This window comes from Gymnoscopelus braueri (genome assembly GCF_963280865.1).
Source record: "Gymnoscopelus braueri genome assembly, chromosome: 23".
Lineage (NCBI taxonomy): Eukaryota > Metazoa > Chordata > Actinopteri > Myctophiformes > Myctophidae > Gymnoscopelus > Gymnoscopelus braueri.
The window spans coordinates 14610786-14629556 of NC_137625.1; the positions used below are offsets into that span (position 1 = coordinate 14610786).

Consider the following 18771-nt stretch of genomic DNA (forward strand, 5'->3'; position numbering starts at 1 on the left):
TGCCTGCAGTTTATTATATTATATTATTACAATATACAATACCTCTTGAGCCTCTGCTGCTTAAGGAGAGTCAGAAAATGAAAGTGTCTCAAAACAAAACCATACTGATGGTAAATTCAGAATTATCCATTCCAGGTATAAGAAGAGAAAATGAAAGTGGCTTTTTATTATGAGTAACAAAACGAAACTACAGTAGGTACTGATGGAAAATAAATGTACATAAGACAGCTGACCACTCCTGAAACACAGCTGTTATGAAATTACAATGCCCAGATAGAAAACTATATCTTTGGACATGCCAAACTGTTAAAAACACAGTAAGTACATTGGTTAATTAATTTAGATAATTTATAGAATTTTCCATGCAATTTTCTTTCATGCAATTTCATGCAATTCCACACAATTGTCACCCACAGAGGGTGACAATTGTTGAGGAGTATCAGGCTCTGTGACTCTGTCCTGAGGGATAAGGGCGGTCATAACCTGACACAGCCTACATGGAGCACTGTTCATCAACTTAAGGAGGTTCCTCCTGAACCTCCCCCCTACACAAAAATACAGGAGGGGGTTGAGACAGCTGTGACAGTAAGCAATGGCCTCTGTGATTTCTAAAGTCAATTTGATTGTCTTGCTGCTTTCACATTCTGTGTAGACATCAAGCAACTCCAAAGCTCGGAAGAAGGAAGCAACATTATAGGGCGTCCAGCAGCAGAAAAACGCAGCTACAACAACAAGAGACAAGCGGATTGCACTTTGTTTTATAGGTGTTTGGCTCAATCGGAGAACACAAATGATCCTGGTGTAGCAAAAACCCATGATGGCCATCGGAACCAGTAAGCCTAGAATGTTCATTTTGAAAAGGCCGAAGATACCCCAGAAGTGCCTTCTGTATGGTGTGGTACCATTCTTCTCAGTGGTGTATAAGGGAGCACAGAATAAAGTTTTGTTCAAATTTGGGGACTCCTGTACCTGATGAAAAAGCAGTTCTGGAAAAGAGGCGAGAAATCCAGCAAACCATATAACAGCAGCTACAGTCATTCCAACAGATCCTGTTCGTGTTTTTGGTGCAGAAAATACATTATACACTATAGCCAGGTACCAGTCAACACTCATCAGGGTGATGAAAAAGATCCCGCAGTAAAAGCCAATAAGGTAAGCACCGAGGACCACCTTGCACATAGCATCCCCAAACAGCCACTGGTCCCGGGCTTGGTGGGCTAGGAAGGGAAGGGTGCACACTAGGAGAAGGTCAGCAATGGCCAGGTTGAGGAGGCCCACATCAGTCATGCTACGGATCCGCTCCCCAAATATTTTGACCCAGAGGACAAACACATTTCCTAGAAATCCCAGGACAAAGAAGAGAGAATAGAGCACTGGTAGAAAGTAGGATCCATGATCTCCATATTCACACAGTCCTTCGAATCCTTTGTAGTCCTCGTAGGATTCATTGGTCATGGTAGATGATCTAAGAGTAATTGGAAAAGAGAAAGGGATTGGTTTTAGGGTCAGTTTTTGAAAGAAAACAACACATAGAGCTATGTATAAAATATGAAGGATTGTGCTTTAAGAGTCTCAGACATACACATACTGTTGTTTAAACTGATAAAAAGGAAAGGAGTGAAGTGTTTTCAGGGAGACTCGTATGGATAACATATTAAAAAAACGCAAACGGAGGAAGAATTAAGTTCATTAGGGTTACGGTTTATTCGAGGAAGCAGTAAAACCTCATGCTTAATTACTATATTGAATATCTACGACGGACTCGGCTGCATCATTTCACACCTGATAATTCTGGGTCAGAAGATAATCACCCACAAGTGTGTTGTTTTGGAAATTAAGAACTCTGTCCTAAGACAGGGGTTTTCAACCAGTGGTCCGCGGACCACATTAACTTTTTTTTATTTTACCTTTATTTGCTACTCTTGTTTCTTGTTTGTGAATAATTAACTTAAGTCGAATCTAACATTTCAAAAAGTCAAGTGACCGTACGATGTAAACATCCGGTCGCTGCTAATGCGCACATAATTAGTTTCCAGCATACACGTGTGTACAACGTATTCATTGATTTTGCAAGTTCAGAGTCATACTGGTATCGTGCTTAGAGATGAACTTGCAACTTGCCAATGAAGTTGATCCTGGTTCTTACATTTTTTTATCCCACGATTTAGTAACCCATTTTTTCACCCAGTGCCAATTGCCTATGTAATCCTGGGCGCTACTCTCCCTCTGCCAGCCTAGGGAGAGCCCAAAACTGAGCTCATGCCTCCCTCAATGCATGAGGAGCTAGCAAGCCGCTTCTTATCACCTGACAGGGGTGAGTTTCCCCGGTATAGGACGTAGCGCGTGGAAGGAACACGTTATTCCAACCAGTTCCTTTCCCCTCCATCAGACGCCCCGACTCAACAGGGGGAGGCAGTATAGAGACCAGGATTACTGCATGTTTTTTGTGAGGTACCTACCCTAGGGGACACGGGGAGAACATGCAAACTCCACACAGAAAGGCCCTTTCACCAACCCCACATCATGGGCACTGATGAAGTGGAGGAGAGAACAGAAGAAAAAAACAAAACTAATCTTAACCAATGGAATGGTGCATGAACCCCCCACAACTATTGTGTGGGGTGGGTCTATGATGGTAACCTGACACCGTCAAATGGAAGAAGCTTGCGACACACATTTGTTTCACAGCCTACTTCCCATCTGAGACTCCGGTCGCAGAATCGATGACAGACGGTTTTTCTTTTTTTCAAGCTACTACTAGGCAGGTGATTGGATGATCCCGCCCCTAGCAGCCGCTGATTGGTTCGAACACGCAGTGTTCGGGCAGCTTTACTCCCTGCGCAATCCCAGACCTCCTTCCTGAAATCAAATGCAAATGAGATTTCCGGAGGTAGGGGGGTTTACCAGGCTACTATGATGGACCCACCCGACACAATAGTGGTGGTCCCCAGGTTGCTCTTAGTCAGGATGGTGTTCCTGGGTCAAAATCTGTTGAAATCCCCTGCATTATAAATGGTAAATGGTGCTTTTATAGCGCTTTTATCCAAAGCGCTTTACATAGATTGTGCATTACATTCACCCATTCACACACACATTCATACACCGATGGCGGAGGAAACCATGCAAGGCAAACCAACCTGCTCATCGGGAGCAATTAGGGGTTCAGTGTCTTGCTCAAGGACACTTCGACACTAAGTCTGGGGGAGCCCGGGATGGAACTGGGAACCTTGCAGTTCCCATCCTGCCACTGAGCCACTGCCGCCCCCATTATACCATTGATTATATTGCATTACAAAAGTGATAATAACGCCTTATAAAAATGATCATAATGTAACAAATGGCCACTGTTAATAACTTATAATCACAGTATAATGCGTGATAATAAGGCATTATAATAGTGATTAAAATGCGTTATAACAGTGAGTATAAGGCATTTTAGACGTTATAATAAAGCATTATTAAATGATCATAAAGTAACAAATGGACACTTATAATAACTTATGATTAATGCATTATAACATTAATTATAATGCATTATAGCGGTGATAAAAAAAACATTATCAATTGATTATAATGGATTATAACTATGAAAATACATTTTGGGTTGTGTGTGTTACCAAGTGGGGAGCAATTATGAAGTATTATAATACTTGACATTCTAAGTCATTATAACATGCTGTATAATGTGTTATGATTGCATTATACGTTGTTATTAATATTTAGAAGTGTAATTATCACGTGTTATAAGCAAATTACAATGCATTTATACTTGACCTTATAAGTCATTATAATACGTTTTATAATGTGTTACGGTTATGGTTATACAGCATTATGATTATTTATGAGCTCGTATGAATATGATTATAATGGATTATGATCAGATTATAATGCCTTATAAGTATGTTTAAAATGCGTTATACACATGGAATGCATAGCAAGTGCTACCCTGTAACTCTAAGAATAATGGGGTCCTTGCAATTAAAAGGTTTGAGTGGTAAATTTGAAACAAAACCGATTTTTATGTTTATTTATAACAAGACAGTCTTACCCGTCAAATAGAGCATCCATATTAATTCCAGAGTTCCCGTCAACTATAATGCTCATCCAGATACCCAAATGGAGGAAAAATGGGCCCATTAAATTAGAAGCGTCTGTCCTGAAGCTATGCTCACAGCAATCTGAGGGTTTATTCGAGGGAGCTGTTATATAACCTCACATTCAACCAAAAAAACAGTATCTACATGTATGTGGCGGTGGGGGAACACACCCTAAAAAAAAACTCCAGAAAGGAATTCCCTTATGGCTCATCTAAAAACTGTTTTAAAATGTAATTCCGAACCAAATAAGGTATCACAGTCAGACTGATTAGAAACGTTATTTTTCACAAGCAACTGACCGCATAATGACAATTATTAGGCCCTACCCATCGGTTCAGCCGATCTCCGAGTAAGTTCCCATCCTGTATTATGTGGACAGGATGGAATGGGCACTTAACGCAGTAACCAGCCATCAAAATATTTATGTGGAAAGGTGTATGATCTGACCCCTTCTCATCCAGGGTGATGTGACAGAGTTTCAACTTGATCTCTCAACAGCAGCCTACATTTATTTATTTAAAATATTTTTATCCCACGATTTTTGTAACCCATTTTTTTACCCAGTGCTAATTGCCTAAGCTGTAATCCTGGGCGCTACTCTCCCTCTGCCAGCCTGGGGAGAGCCCCGAACTGAGCTCATGCTTCCTTCAATGCATGAGGAGTGAGCAGGCCTCAACAGTAGCCTACATGAGAGAATTAGAAACCCACACACATTTTCACCGTTGTAACCTCCCTGTCCAGGAAATTAAAATATCCACATTGATCTACATGCATTAAGGTGATCGGTTCAGCACCACCGACGACGGACATCGACAAGCCAGCGCGCTCTGAATGACCCAGCAGCATTTTTTGACCTTTTAAACTATAAAGTGAAAGTGGATCCTTACAGGTCTTTAACTCTGAGAATTATGGGGTCCTTGAAATTAAAAGGTTTGAGAACCACTAATCCAGTGCAACGGTCAATTTGAAAAAAAAAACAGATCCATCCATCTTCAACCGCTCATCCGGAGTCACAGTTCCAGCAGAGAGCTCCAGACTTTCCTCTCCTGAGCAACATTAGCCACTTCCTCCTGGGGGATCCCAGGAGGAAAATAAAACAGATATTTATGTTTATTTAACAAGAAGACGGTCTTACCCTTTAAATACAGCAAAATCCATATCAGAATCAGAATCGGAATCAGAATCACTTTATTTGTGTACTTACATACAGAGAATGAAATATCGTTCCCCCTCAGTCACTAGCAGTGTAACATAAAACATCAAGCCTATTTAAAAACATAAAAGACCCTGACTAAAAACAGCATAAGAAACATAAAAACAGCATAAACAAACATTTTAAAAAATAACAATATGTATGACGTGCAAATTCATCTAAAAAAGCTACCAACACAGCACATATAGTAGGTAAAGTGCTAAAGGTAAATCCTTTAAAAAATAGTTACCAGCACAGTCTTGGTAAAGTGCTGTTGTACCTTTCAAAAGTGCAATTACACATCATGTCCAGTCCAGCACAGTCTATTCAGTTTAGGTCAGTAGGCCTGGGGGGGGGGGGGTTGGCAGGGGGCGCAGTTCATTGACAGTACTTACTGCACTCGGGAAGAAGCTATTTTTGCATCCTGCTTGTTCGAGCCTTAATGCTCCTGTACCTCTCCCCGGAGGGTAGGAGGGCAAACAGGCCATGGGAAGGGTGATGGAGGTCCTTTATGATGCTGGTGGCTCTTCGTGCACAGTGCTCTGTGTAGAGCTCCACCAAGGACGAAACAGAGGCACCAATGATCCTCCCAGCTGTCTTCACCACCTGGTTCAGCCGATGTTTCTCTTCTGCCTTGCAGCTGCCGAACCAGGAGGTGAAGCTGTACGTCAGGATGGACTCAACGGTGCCTCTATAGAAGGTGGTGAGGAGAGGAGTAGGAAGGCCTGCCTTTGTAAGCCTCCGGAGGGGGTGTAGCCTCTGCTGGGCCTCCTTGATGATGGCCGTGGTGTTGGTAGTGGAGGTCAGGTCGTCTGCCAGATGAACCCCCAGGAACTTGATGTTATTTACCCTTTCCACAGGGGCGCCACCGATGGTCAGCGGTGGGTGATGGCAGATCCTGGTTCTCCTGAAATCACCACCAGCTCTTTTGTTTTGTCCACATTCAGGGAGAGATTGTGTGAACTGCACCATGAATGATGTTAGTAGTTCCACCTCCTTCCGGTAGACAGACTCGTCACAACAATCGTTCTTGTTAATGAGTCCCACCACGGTTGTGTCATCGGCAAACTTGAGGATGTGATTACTTCCCGAGTTCCCGTCAACCATAATGCTCGTCCATTAGCCACTGATATTTATGTTTATTTAACAAGAAGACGGTCTACAGCAAAAGCCATATTACTTCCCGAGTTCCCGTCCACCATAATGCTCGTCCAGATACACAAGATTTAGATTTAGATTTAGCCCATTAAATCAGGAGCGTCCGGCATGAAGCTGTTCTCACAGCAATGAGGGTTTACTCGACGGTGCAGCTCTATAACCTCAGACTCGTCAAACAAGAAACACCCCTCCAGAAAGAAATCTCTAAATGCTTATGTTAAAGGAGTAGTTCATCCAAAAAAAGTACTTATTTTCTATCAATTACACACACCATGAAGCATTGAATTCATGGAGATTTTTTTGTTTTTGTCACATTCCTGAGCCAATAATTTGATGATAATAATAAGATGCTAATGTATCCGGTAGGAGACACAAAGGAGACTCTTTGTGTCTCCCACCGGAGAGAAACCGCCGGTTATCAAATTATTGGCTTAGGAATGCGGCCATTACTATTTTCACCGCTGTATTTTAAAACTTCTTAAACACTCTCTCTTTTTGTGGCACGGAATTTACTTTTAAGATATTTTAGGATAGCTTTTAGTTGTTTAACTTCATATACGTCAATTAATCACGACAGAGCCTATTTAAAAATAATAATTCAGAGAACCGGCATGTGTCGTGATACTAAATGTATCCGTCTAAAGCAACCTATTGTCCACTTGCTCTAGGATGACTGGGCATCGGGAAAACTGGGCACCAGTGGGCACCAGAAAGAGTGGGCACTTTGAGTGGGCACTAGAGAAGAGTGGGTTCCAAGAAGACTGGGCACTAGGAAGAGTGGGTACTTTGGAGGGAGGAGAGTGGGCACTAGAGAAGAGTGGGTACCAAGAAGACTGGGCACTAGGAAGAGTGGGCACTTTGGGGAGAGAAGAGTGGGCACAAGAAAGAGTGGGCACTTTGGGGGGAGAAGAGTGGGCACTAGAGAAGAGTGGGTACCAATAAGACTGGGCACTAGGAAGAGTGGGCACTTTGGTGGGAGGAGAGTGGGCACTAGAGAAGAGAAGAAGACTGGGCACCGGGAAAACTGAATAAAAAATTTACTTGAGTAAAAGTACAAAAGTATTCGTATCAAAATGTACTTAAAGTACCTAAAGTAGAAAGTACTCATTATGCAGAATGTCCCATTTCACAAGTTTTCAAATGTATAAAATGTATAGAAATCTTTAGAAAATAGATGCGACGCATTGCGAGCTTGTAGATCGGCTCTTTTCAAATGGCCGAAATGTGTATAGGGCTGAAGTAGTTAATGTATGTTTTGTAATAATAATCAAAATCTACAAAGTAACAAGTAACTAAAGTTTAATTGTAGTGGAGTAAAAGTACAATATTTGCCTCTGAGATGTAGTGGAGTAGAAGTAAAAGTATTGGAAATTGGAAGTACTCAAGTAAGGTACAAATACCACAAAATTGTACTTAAGTACAGTACTTGAGTACATGTACTTAGTTACTTTACACCACTGCATAGTGTGATGACCCCGCCTTAACTATGCTTGGGTTCATCTGTTTGTTCTGGTTGTATTTGGTCCTAATGGTTTGTTTTCTGTCCTGTGTAGGAGGAGAGGGGCCAGCCTGCCAGGGGTCTGTCTATGGGACGAGACACACCTGACTCCACTCGTCCCTGGAGTATTTAAGCAGGCTGGCCAAGGCCATTCTCTCTCTCTCTCTCTCCTACCAGGCAACAGTTTTGTTTGGTTGTGTTTGCACTTTCACACATCCATACATGCACTACACTACTGATACTACTGACTACTCACACTACTTTTTATATTTTTGTAAAGTTTGTTGTTTTTAGTTAAAACAAAATAACGTATAAGTTAAATCCTGTGTGTCGTCCCCCACTTTTGTCAGGATTTGAGTCAGTTCATGACAATAGACTTTTCCTGTGAATCTACCGTACCGTGTGGATTTTATCTGTTAAAGTTAACCTTTTGGACTGTGTGGTTGAATTTACAAATTATGCTGACACTCTGTTCGCATTTTATCTCATGTACGATTTGCTGTCACTCTTTTGCACCTTATGTCTAACCTCATGTACATAAAGCAGCTGGATTATGCGTGTAGATTTCTTTGCTTTTGCCAATCCTCAACATGTTTTTCTGTTTTTCTTTCTTTTCTCCTTGCTCTCCCCTTCTTTTTTCTCTTACTGAAAACAACAGAAATGATGCAGCTTGTATCAAAACTAATTTCACACACTTCTTAAAAATCTGTAAACCTGTGATGTGACAATAAAGACGATTCTGATGATTCTGATTCAGTGGCAGGAACGCTGGAAAAGGAATACTGTAGGGTCTTCAGAAGTGGTATTTATATATAAAAGACATGAATAAATAGGTGTCTGATACATTTCCTGTGCCTACGTCACTTTGGCCCCCGACACAAATAAAATGTTTAATAGTGTTTAAAGAAGAAGTCAAAATAAATAAATAAAACAAACAAACAAACAAAAACACACTTTTATGTGGAATGGTTATTGTTAAGAATATACCAGTGAAAGATTGTATATATTTTTTAAACTTTTGATTAATTGAAAAAGTTACACAGTTAAAAACATGTTTTTTTTATTTTTCTGATAGTAATTATTGCTATTAGCGTTTGTTCAGTAACATGGGTCTCTTTAGCTAGCAGACAATTTCCGGTGGGTTAAACATTTCATTCAATCAGGACAAAGAACCCCACAAAGATAATTTATCAACTTGAGTTCCAGTTCAATTTTCTGATCATTTATTCAGTGTTTCATCTTCCCATTTCACTTGTTTATTCTGTATCCTATGAGTTCTCTCTGGATGAAATTGTTATCCCGACCTGAAAATATATTTTCTGTTTACTGACCACGCCTGAAACACAGATGTTATGAAGTTACAATGCCCAGACAGAAAATCATATCTTTGGACATGCCAAACACAGTGGTCATGAAAATGAAAGTACATTGGTTAATTCATTTAGTTAACGCATTTTGGGCGAGAAACCCTATTTGTAACTATACCTTTCAACCCCTTTTGGGGTTCCTGAAGTTTTTCAGAAAACTTAGGTCAAGGCTTTTTTTTAGAATCGGACTCAGGTCTAAATGGGTTAATTTATAGATTTGATGCATTCAATTTGTCTTAATGCAATTGAATCCACACAATTGTCACCCACACAGGGGGTTTGTTGTAGAGTATCAGGCTCTGTGACTCTGTCCTGAGGGATAAGGGCGGTCATAACCTGACACAGCCTACATGGAGCACTGTTCATCAACTTAAGGAGGTTCCTCCTGAACCTCCCCCCTACACAAAAATACAGGAGGGGGTTGAGACAGCTGTGACAGTAAGCAATGGCCTCTGTGATTTTTAAAGTCGATCTGATTGTCTTGCTGCTTTCACATTCTGTGTAGACATCAAGCAACTCCAAAGCTTGGAAGAAGGAAGCAACATTATAGGGCGTCCAGCAGCAGAAAAACGCAGCTACAACAACAAGAGACAAGCGGATTGCACTTTGTTTTATAGGTGTTTGGCTCAATCGGAGAACACAAATGATCCTGGTGTAGCAAAAACCCATGATGGCCATCGGAATCAGTAAGCCTAGAATGTTCATTTTGAAAAGGCCGAAGACACCCCAGAAGTGCCTTTCGTATGGTGTGGTACCATTCTCAGGGGTGTATAAGGGAGCACAGAATAAAGTTTTGTTCGAATTTGGGGACTCCTGTACCTGATGAAAAAGCAGTTCTGGAAAAGAGGCGAGAAATCCAGCAAACCATATAACAGCAGCTACAGTCATTCCAACAGATCCTGTTCGTGTTTTTGGTGCAGAAAATACATTATACACTATAGCCAGGTACCAGTCAACACTCATCAGGATGATGAAAAAGATCCCGCAGTAAAAGCCAATAAGGTAAGCACCGAGGACCACCTTGCACATAGCATCCCCAAACAGCCACTGGTGCCACCGGGCTTGGTGGGCTAGGAAGGGAAGGGAGCATACTAGGAGAAGGTCAGCAATGGCCAGGTTGAGGAGGCACACGTCAGTCATGGTACTGATCCGCTCCCCAAATATTTTGACCCAGAGGACAAACAAATTCCCTAGAAATCCCAGGACAAAGAAGAGAGAATAGAGCACTGGTAGAAAGTAGGATCCATGATCTTTATATTCACACGGGCCGGGGAAGTCGGCGTAGTCGTGGTAGACGGTAGAGGATTCCTCTGGCGTCATGGTAGATGACCTAAGAGAGTAATTGGAAAAGAGAAAGGTATTAGTTGCATTTTAGATAAAGATATAGAGCTGTGTAGAACATATGAAGGATTGTGCTTCAAGAGTCTCAGACATCCACAGACTGCTATTTAAACTCATAAAAAGGAAAGGAGTTAAGTATTTGTATGGAGACTTGTATGGGGTATGGCTGCATATGAAGAAAGAAAAACGCAAACGGAGGAAGAATTTAAGTTAATTAGGTTTACGGTTCATTCAAAGAAGCAGTAAAACCTCATGCTCAGCACTTCAAGAGCAATAAATAAAAACAAATAAAACAAGACATGACTCAGTCATGTATACAAGCTTGCTGATTTGTCTCGCAGAATCTGGCAACACACTGCTGGAGATCAGTTATTATTTTAAAACATATATGTATGTATTGTGTAGAAATATTTATTTACTATTGGGTAGTAATAAAATACAATAAGTCTCAAAACATTATCATGCCATACAGTTGAATTATTGCAAAATAAAGAAATATTAGTTCAAGAAAGTAAAACATATATTGCCTAACGCAGTGCTTCCCAAATTTTTATGTATTTGGCTACGGACCCCCATCTCAAAATGTTTTGTCCCAGGGACGCCCAGAAGTAAAGATTTGAGTTACAAATGTTTGCTTTAAAATATATAATACGATTTGCACAAATCTTCAAGATCTTTCAAAAATAGCAGATCTTTAAAATCATATAATATAAAGAAAATCTCAAAGAGAAAAAGATACAATTTCATAATATTATTATGAAATATTGCTCAGCTACAAGAGAAAAAGACAATTTGGTCATATCAGACAAGACTGGCTCCATCTCCATTCAACTAAGTTTTTCACATAAACAAATACACAGAAGGTTATTTAGCAGAGAGAGAGACTGACATGCCTAGAATTCTTTACTAAATTAATCAGAAGACTTTTGCCACTATTTCACATGAGCTCTTAAGATTTATGTGATCCGATCTAGGGCAGTGGTTCTCAAAGTGGGGTCAGGGGACCACCAGGGTTCCTGAGTTTCCTTGGGAACAATGGAACAATGGGGTGAAATTAAAAGGTTCGAGAACCACTAATCCAGTGCAATGGTAAATTTGAAACAAAACAGATTTTTAAAAAACATTGTTTTAAATAAACATAAAACAAGAAGACGGTCATACCCATTAAATACAGCAACATCCATATTACTTCCCGAGTTCCTGTCAACCATAATGCTCGTCCAGATACACAAACGGAGGAAGAATTTGCCCATTAAATAAGGAGCGTCTGGTATGAAGCTGTTCCCACAGCAATCTGAGGGTTTACTCGAGGGTGCAATTCTATAACGTCACATTCAACCCAAAAACCTGTATCTAGACGTATGTGTGGCGGTGGGGGCACACACACACCCTAAAAAAAAACTCCAGAAAGGAATTCCGTTATGGCTCATCTAAAAAAAAATCGAACCAAATAAGGTATCACAGTCAGACTGATTAGAAACGTTATGATTCACAAGCCACCGGCCGCATAACAACACATATTATTAGGCCTTATTATGTTCAGCCTATCTCTAGTCTAAATGTGTAATTCCCATCCTGTATTACGTGGACAGGATGCGTGGGCACTTAACGCAGGAAATAGACGGAAACATATTTGAATGGAAAGGCGTATGGCCGCTTCTCATCCCCAGGGTGATGTGACAGTTTCAACTCACTCTCTCAACAGTAGCCTACATGAGAGAATTAGAAACCGACACTCATTTTCACCGTTGTAACCTCCCTGTCCAGGAAATTAAAATATCCACATTGATCTACATGCATTATAATGTGAATGGTTCAGGACCACTGATGATGGACAGCAACACAGGCCAGCAGGCTCTGAGTGACCCAGCAGCATTTTTGACCAACCTTTGAAGTGAAAGTGAAAGTGGGGTGATAAGCATCGCACACATGTACACACACGCACGTTGTGCGTGCGTGCGTGTGTGTGTGCGTGTGCGTGTGCGTGTGCGTGTGCGTGTGCGTGTGCGTGTGCGTGTGCGTGTGCGTGTGCGTGTGCGTGTGTGTGTGTGTGTTCCTGTGTGACTTCCTCTGAGGAACTGTTTGGAGGATGCAGACAGCGGTGAGCCAGTCTCCTGTAGCAGAGATGTTTCTGTCCACACGTGTGTGTGTGTGTGTGTGTGTGTGTGTGTGTGTGTGTGTGTGTGTGTGTGTGTGTGTGTGTGTGTGTGTGTGTGTGTGTGTGTGTGTGTGTGTGTGTGTCCAGGGACCATTGCCCATCTTTCCTGTAAATTTCATGTCATTTCCTGGAGCCATTTTCCTTTGAAGTTGATACCAAACAAACCGGATTAAAACAGCACCCCTCCCCAGGCCTGGATACAATGTGGTGCCCCAGTGTGACCTCACGTGAAAGTACCCCTCCTCTCACTTACACCTAAAGAAAATGAAAAAGTGAATTTGACTATGGCTATCAACACCATATATTTAGGAACTCACAGCTAATGCAACACATCATGCTAATTATAATTATTTAGTGTTATGGGGACAACATGCAAAACAATTACAGAGTAGGCCTATGTCTAAATAATAATAATTGCAAACTCTCTCTCTCTCTCTCTCTCTCTCATGGTCATTATATCACTGTACCCTGAGTACGACTCACACACACACACACACACACACACACACACACACTTATACAGGTACATGAAGCTAAATGTTTAGAATGTTGGTGTGGCATGCTCCGCAGAACAGACAGTAACGATTACAAAGATTAATAATGATAATACAGGATGAAGTAACAACAACAACAACAAAAACATTAAATAAATGTTAGTGTGTATTGTCTTTCACATATCTTGAGAGAACCGTTCAACCAATAGACTTCAAACTTGGCGTGTGTTTGTGTATTGGAACCAGAATGCAGAGTTGAGTGTAAAGTCTGTTGGATCACCGGTTGTCAGTGTTGGCATCTGACTCAGCTTGAGGCGTCTGTCCGTGCGCAAATGTGGCCAATATCAGTGGTGGAAAAAGTACTCAAATGTTTTACTTAAGTACAAGTATCATTACTGCAATGTAGATAATATATATACTCTGTTACAAGTAAAATTCCCGTATCCAAAATTAACTTGAGTAAAAGTACAAAAGTAATGGTATCAAAATGTACTTACAGTACAAAAGTAAAAGTACTCATTATGCAGAATGTCCTATTTCACAAGTTCTCAGATGTATGAAATGTATAACAATCTTTTGAAAATAGCAGATCTACAAGCTCACAATGTGCTGCATCGCGACGCATTGTGAGCTTGTATCTGCTATTTTCAAATGGCCGAAATGTAAATAGGGCTGAAGTGGTTAATGTATGTTTTGTAATAATATTCAAAATCTACAACGTAACTAGTAACTAATGTTTTCAAATAATTGTAGTGGAGTAAAAGTACAATATTTGCCTCTGAGATGTAGTGGAGTAGAAGTAAAAGTACTGGAAACTGGAAATACTCCAGTAAAGTAAAAATACCTTAAAATTGTACTTAAGTACAGTACTTGAGTAAATGTACTTAGTTACTTGTCAAATATGGAGATGACATCATATTGATGACATCATATTGATGACAATACTGATGACGTCACCAAAGGGGTCAGCCGTCCCAAGTAAGGCTACTCTGATAAGGGTATACGGACATAATGTCCAAATATGTAGATGAGTGACACTCTCAGAGTTACAGACCCGTAAGGGTCTTTTTGGGCCCCCCTCAAGGAACCCTGAGGGTCCCTGGAATGAAATTGAATAGGCACGAGGACCAATGAAATTGAATGCTGCTCTTACAACACATTTGGGCCCCTATAAGTCACATCTGCCCCTGGACCCTTGCTCAACTACTCATCCAGAGATATGCTCAAATTAAAAACGGTTACGGGTAAGAATGCTTTTTTTTGTCATGCAGCCACCACTCAGTGGAATACTCTGCCAGCAGGTCTGAAATCCCTGAACTCCCTACTGACATTTTAGATTGATCTTAAATCATGGCTTCACTTCAATTGTATGGAGCATATATATTATACTATATGCTCCAGGCAGAGAAACTAGTCTGTTTAATCTCCATAGCAACCATGACGTCACTGTTATACTCTGTCAAATCAGTGCTGCGTATGTGTGACGCATCACTGTGGGAGGGATCTGGGATATATAACTAAACGCGTAGACCGCCGGGCTGACCTTGCTCTGCTACATGTTTGGAATCGTCAGCAACGACACAGCAACCGTCGTCCCTGGGATAACAACATGAGTACATGACAACCCAAGTTTTAGCTACAATCACAATCGGAATCAGAATCAGTCTTTATTGTCACATCACAGGTTAAGTGGGTGAAATCCTTTGTCATTTTGTAGTTTTCGTGGGAAGAGAGAAGGTAGAGGTAGACGGTAAGAAGCAGGAGAGAAAGGTCAATCTAATTGATATCAATGAAGTTGATATCAAAAGAGCAGTTAATTGTGGCAGTCCCGGTGGCACTGGTGGCAGCCACGGCAGGTTTCCTGGTGGGTCGGTACCTGGGCAGACCCAGCGGCTACAAGGAGGGCCTGCAGCGGGTCAACCCGTGCATCAGCAAAGACAGCCCCAAGGTGGTCCACAGCTTTGACATGGAGGACATCGGCACCAAGGCTGTCTTCTGCCGCTGTTGGAAATCCAAGACGTTCCCGTACTGTGACGGCTCCCATAACAAGCACAACGAGGAAACGGGCGACAACGTCGGACCGCTCATCATTAAGAGACGAGAGAATATGCATGCCTAAACCCTAAGCCGAGGGGAACGTAGTGCGAGTGGCTCCGGTGCCTGAACCAGCTTCTCAACCTTTTGAATTTCAAGGACCCCCCAGTTTGAGATGTATTTGGCCACAGACCCCCATTCCATAGGATTTTTTTTTCATCTCTGGGAACTCGATGTACAATGGATTTTTCAATGTTAATTTAAAGGCCTGTAACAGTCCATTTGGAACCCTGGGGGTCCTGGGACTGGATGTTCAGAACCATTGTGTTCTGTAGATCGGCTACTTTCGGAATGCTGTGTGCATAAGGCTGCTAAGGCATGATTTAAGTGGTTAAAATAATCATCAAAATGTGTGTATTGTCCTTCCTCCAGAACCCACACCCGTTTTGAATACAATGCAGCATTTCTACTTCAGTCAGAAAAAATAAATCAAGGCTCAAGCGTGTGGGAGGATGAAGAAAGGGAACTTCGACAGAGTCAGATGGGTATTGTGATCAGGGGTCCAAACAGTTAAACAAATCGATTTAATCGATTATGAAAAATCATTGTTTTTCATGAAATCATTTAAAAAAATAGCACGTGTTGCATCGCAATGCACTGTGAGCTTGAAGGTGAGCTTGAAGTTCAGCTGTTTTCACATTTTAGTGAAAAAACGTTGAACATCGAACCACAAAATAGTGATTAAACTGACTAATCAATTTAGTTTACAAATAACTATTTGCATCAATTCCTTGATACAAAAGAATTACCAGGATAATCGAAAAAGCAATCGATGGAACAATCGCCAATAAGATAGTTGCAAGTGCAACCCTGATTGAAGAGGGGAATTCTGACCTACATTGGTATGAAACTGGCTATTTCACCTGACAGCATTATTCTGTGCTACCATGATGTCTTCAAGATACTCTGTCCAATCGGTGTGCAGCTGTGAGGCACCAATTTGGGAGAGTTTGTGTGTAATAAATAAATGTGTGAGCCCTCTCACACATTAATACAGTTACATCCATACAGTTAAATCCATAGCGGGAGCTGTGCTCATAGTTAATAGCTTTAAAAAAAATGATTAAGCCCCTGTAACAGGAATACTTTGTATGCATAAAAATTAAGATATTAAGAAATTGTTTGTAAAAAAATATTCTGTGCAAAACAACTCAGTCTGCTTGGCCAACATAGATTTGGCACCCATCGATCTATTAACTTCCATTGATTGGACAAAGAACCGCCATGCCTGAAATCAAAGTAACACCATTGGGTGCTGGACAGGACATTGGTCGCAGCTGCATCCTTGTGTCGTTTGCAGGCAAGAACATCATGCTGGACTGTGGAATGCAAACGGGACACAATGACGATAGACGTTTCCCCGATTTCACCCAAATAATGCAGAACGGACGTCTGAATATGGACTGCGTGATCATCAGCCATTACCACTTGGACCATTGCGGTGCTCTGCCTTATATGAGTGAGATGGTGGGCTACGATGGACCCATCTACATGACCCTCCCCACCAAAGCCATTTGTCCTATTTTGCTGGAAGACTTCCGGAAGATGTCTGTTGACAAAAAGGGAGATGGCAACTTTTTCACTGTGCAAATGATCAAGGATTGCATGAAGAAAGTGATTCCGTTATACCTGCATCAAACTATGCAAGTAGACGATGAGCTGGAGATCAAAGCTTACTATGCAGGCCATGTTCTCGGAGCAGTCATGGTACTCATCAAAGTAGGATCAGAGTCTGTGGTCTACACTGGAGATTATAACATGACGTCCGACACACATTTAGGGGCTGCGTGGATCGATAAGTGTCATCCAGACCTCCTCATTTCAGAGTCCACATATGCCACCACCATCCGTGATTCAAAGATATGCAGGGAGAGAGACTTCCTGAAGAAAGTGCACAAGACAGTAGAACGAGGAGGAAAGGTTCTCATTCCCGTTTCAGCCCTGGGGAAAGCACAGGAACTGTGCATCCTATTGGAAACATTTTGGGAGAGAATGAATCTGAAAGCCCCAATATACTTCTGCACTGGGATGACAGAGAAGGCCAATCACTACTACAAGTTCTTCATAACATGGACCAACCAGAAGATTCGCAAGAACTTTGTACAGAGAAACATGTTTGACTTCAAGCATATCAAGGCCTTTGAGCACTCCTATGCGGATAATCCTGGATCTATGGTGGTGTTATCCACACCGAGTATGCTGTCTGGTGGTCAGTCTTTACACATTTTCAAGAAGTGGGCCAGTGATGACAAGAACATGATAATCCTGCCGGGGTTTTGCGTTCCAGGGACAATTGGAAACAAGATCATGAACGGGCAGAAGAAGCTGGAGATGGACGGCAGAACGTTGGATGTGAAACTCCAGGTGGAGTACATGTCCTTCAGTGCCCATGCAGACGCCAAGGGCATCATGCAGCTCATCCTCATGGCAGAGCCTCGGAACGTGCTTCTGGTTCACGGGGAGACCCAGAAGATGGAGTTCCTCAAGGGCAAGATTGAACAGGAGTTCAGCATAAACTGCTACATGCCAGCTAACGGAGAAACCGTGACTGTGACCACCAACCCTAGTGTACCAGTGGACATCTCACTCAAGCTGCTCAAGAGGGCAATGGGTCATGGGGGGCCTCTTCCAAATCCAAAGAAACCTCGGACCATACACGGAACGCTGATCCTGAAAGAAAACAGTCAAAAGTTGGTTTCGCCCGAGGAGGCCTTGGCGGAACTGGGCCTCAAGGAACATCAGTTACGCTTCACCTGCGACGTGCAGCTCCAGGACCCCCGTAGTGACCCTGACGTCTACAGAATTTACACACACCTGAAGAGTGTGTTAAAAGGTTACACGATCCAGTACCTCCCTGACAACACGGTCACTGTGAAGTCCATAGTCATCAAAGCGGGCACTTCAGCTAAAGACGGCAACACAAAGGTGCTCAAGCTCTCCTGGAGTTATCAGGATGAAGAATTCGGGAGCTATCTTTTTACTCTCTTGGAAAAAGGACTTCCCTCTGGACAAAAGTCAAATTCACTAAACCTTTATTGAAAAAAACAAACAGAAATTAACCACTTGAACCCCAGTCTCCCTATTCTGTGGGGAACATTGGCCAGAAATAGCAAATCTACAACGCGTGGCCACTGTTTTTGCCAAACAGATTTGGTGTAAAGAGGTCCAAGTACACCAAGGCTGGAGGGGTTCAGTGGTTAAACTTCATTATAAGATATGCATCATACCGTATGTTACTTTACTGGGGGTCAGAGTTGTTTGATAGGAGTAGTCTGTCTCGACAAATATGCACATTATGGTCATGTCTGATGTCACGGTGCTGACAACTAAACCCATAAGGAACATACCTGTTTTGTCAGTCTGTGTCTGGAC

At 41.8% G+C, this 18771-nt stretch overlaps 4 protein-coding genes across 4 annotated transcripts; 2 read left to right on the plus strand and 2 right to left on the minus strand.

The window, feature by feature from the left end:
* LOC308079554 (C-C chemokine receptor type 4-like) lies at positions 1–6396 on the minus strand (the record flags this gene model as incomplete). The annotated part of the gene is made up of 2 exons (XM_080421102.1): positions 1–1465; positions 5744–6396. The coding sequence occupies 2 exons, from the start codon at positions 6394–6396 to the stop codon at positions 376–378; spliced, it is 1743 nt and encodes a 580-aa protein (XP_080277228.1). The 3' UTR covers positions 1–375.
* A 3120-nt stretch (positions 6397–9516) lies between these two features.
* On the minus strand, positions 9517–11932 carry LOC308079555 (C-C chemokine receptor type 3-like; the record flags this gene model as incomplete). Its single annotated transcript, XM_080421103.1, has 2 exons — positions 11815–11932; positions 9517–10642 (listed from the first exon to the last, which is right to left on the minus strand). The coding sequence occupies exons 1-2, from the start codon at positions 11904–11906 to the stop codon at positions 9517–9519; spliced, it is 1218 nt and encodes a 405-aa protein (XP_080277229.1). The 5' UTR covers positions 11907–11932.
* Positions 11933–15094: 3162 nt separating this feature from the next.
* On the plus strand, positions 15095–15424 carry LOC308079556 (CDGSH iron-sulfur domain-containing protein 1-like; the record flags this gene model as incomplete). Its single annotated transcript, XM_080421104.1, has 1 exon — positions 15095–15424. The coding sequence occupies one exon, from the start codon at positions 15095–15097 to the stop codon at positions 15422–15424; it is 330 nt and encodes a 109-aa protein (XP_080277230.1).
* A 1199-nt stretch (positions 15425–16623) lies between these two features.
* On the plus strand, positions 16624–18438 carry LOC308079558 (integrator complex subunit 11-like; the record flags this gene model as incomplete). Its single annotated transcript, XM_080421107.1, has 1 exon — positions 16624–18438. The coding sequence occupies one exon, from the start codon at positions 16624–16626 to the stop codon at positions 18436–18438; it is 1815 nt and encodes a 604-aa protein (XP_080277233.1).
* Positions 18439–18771: the final 333 nt, after the last annotated feature.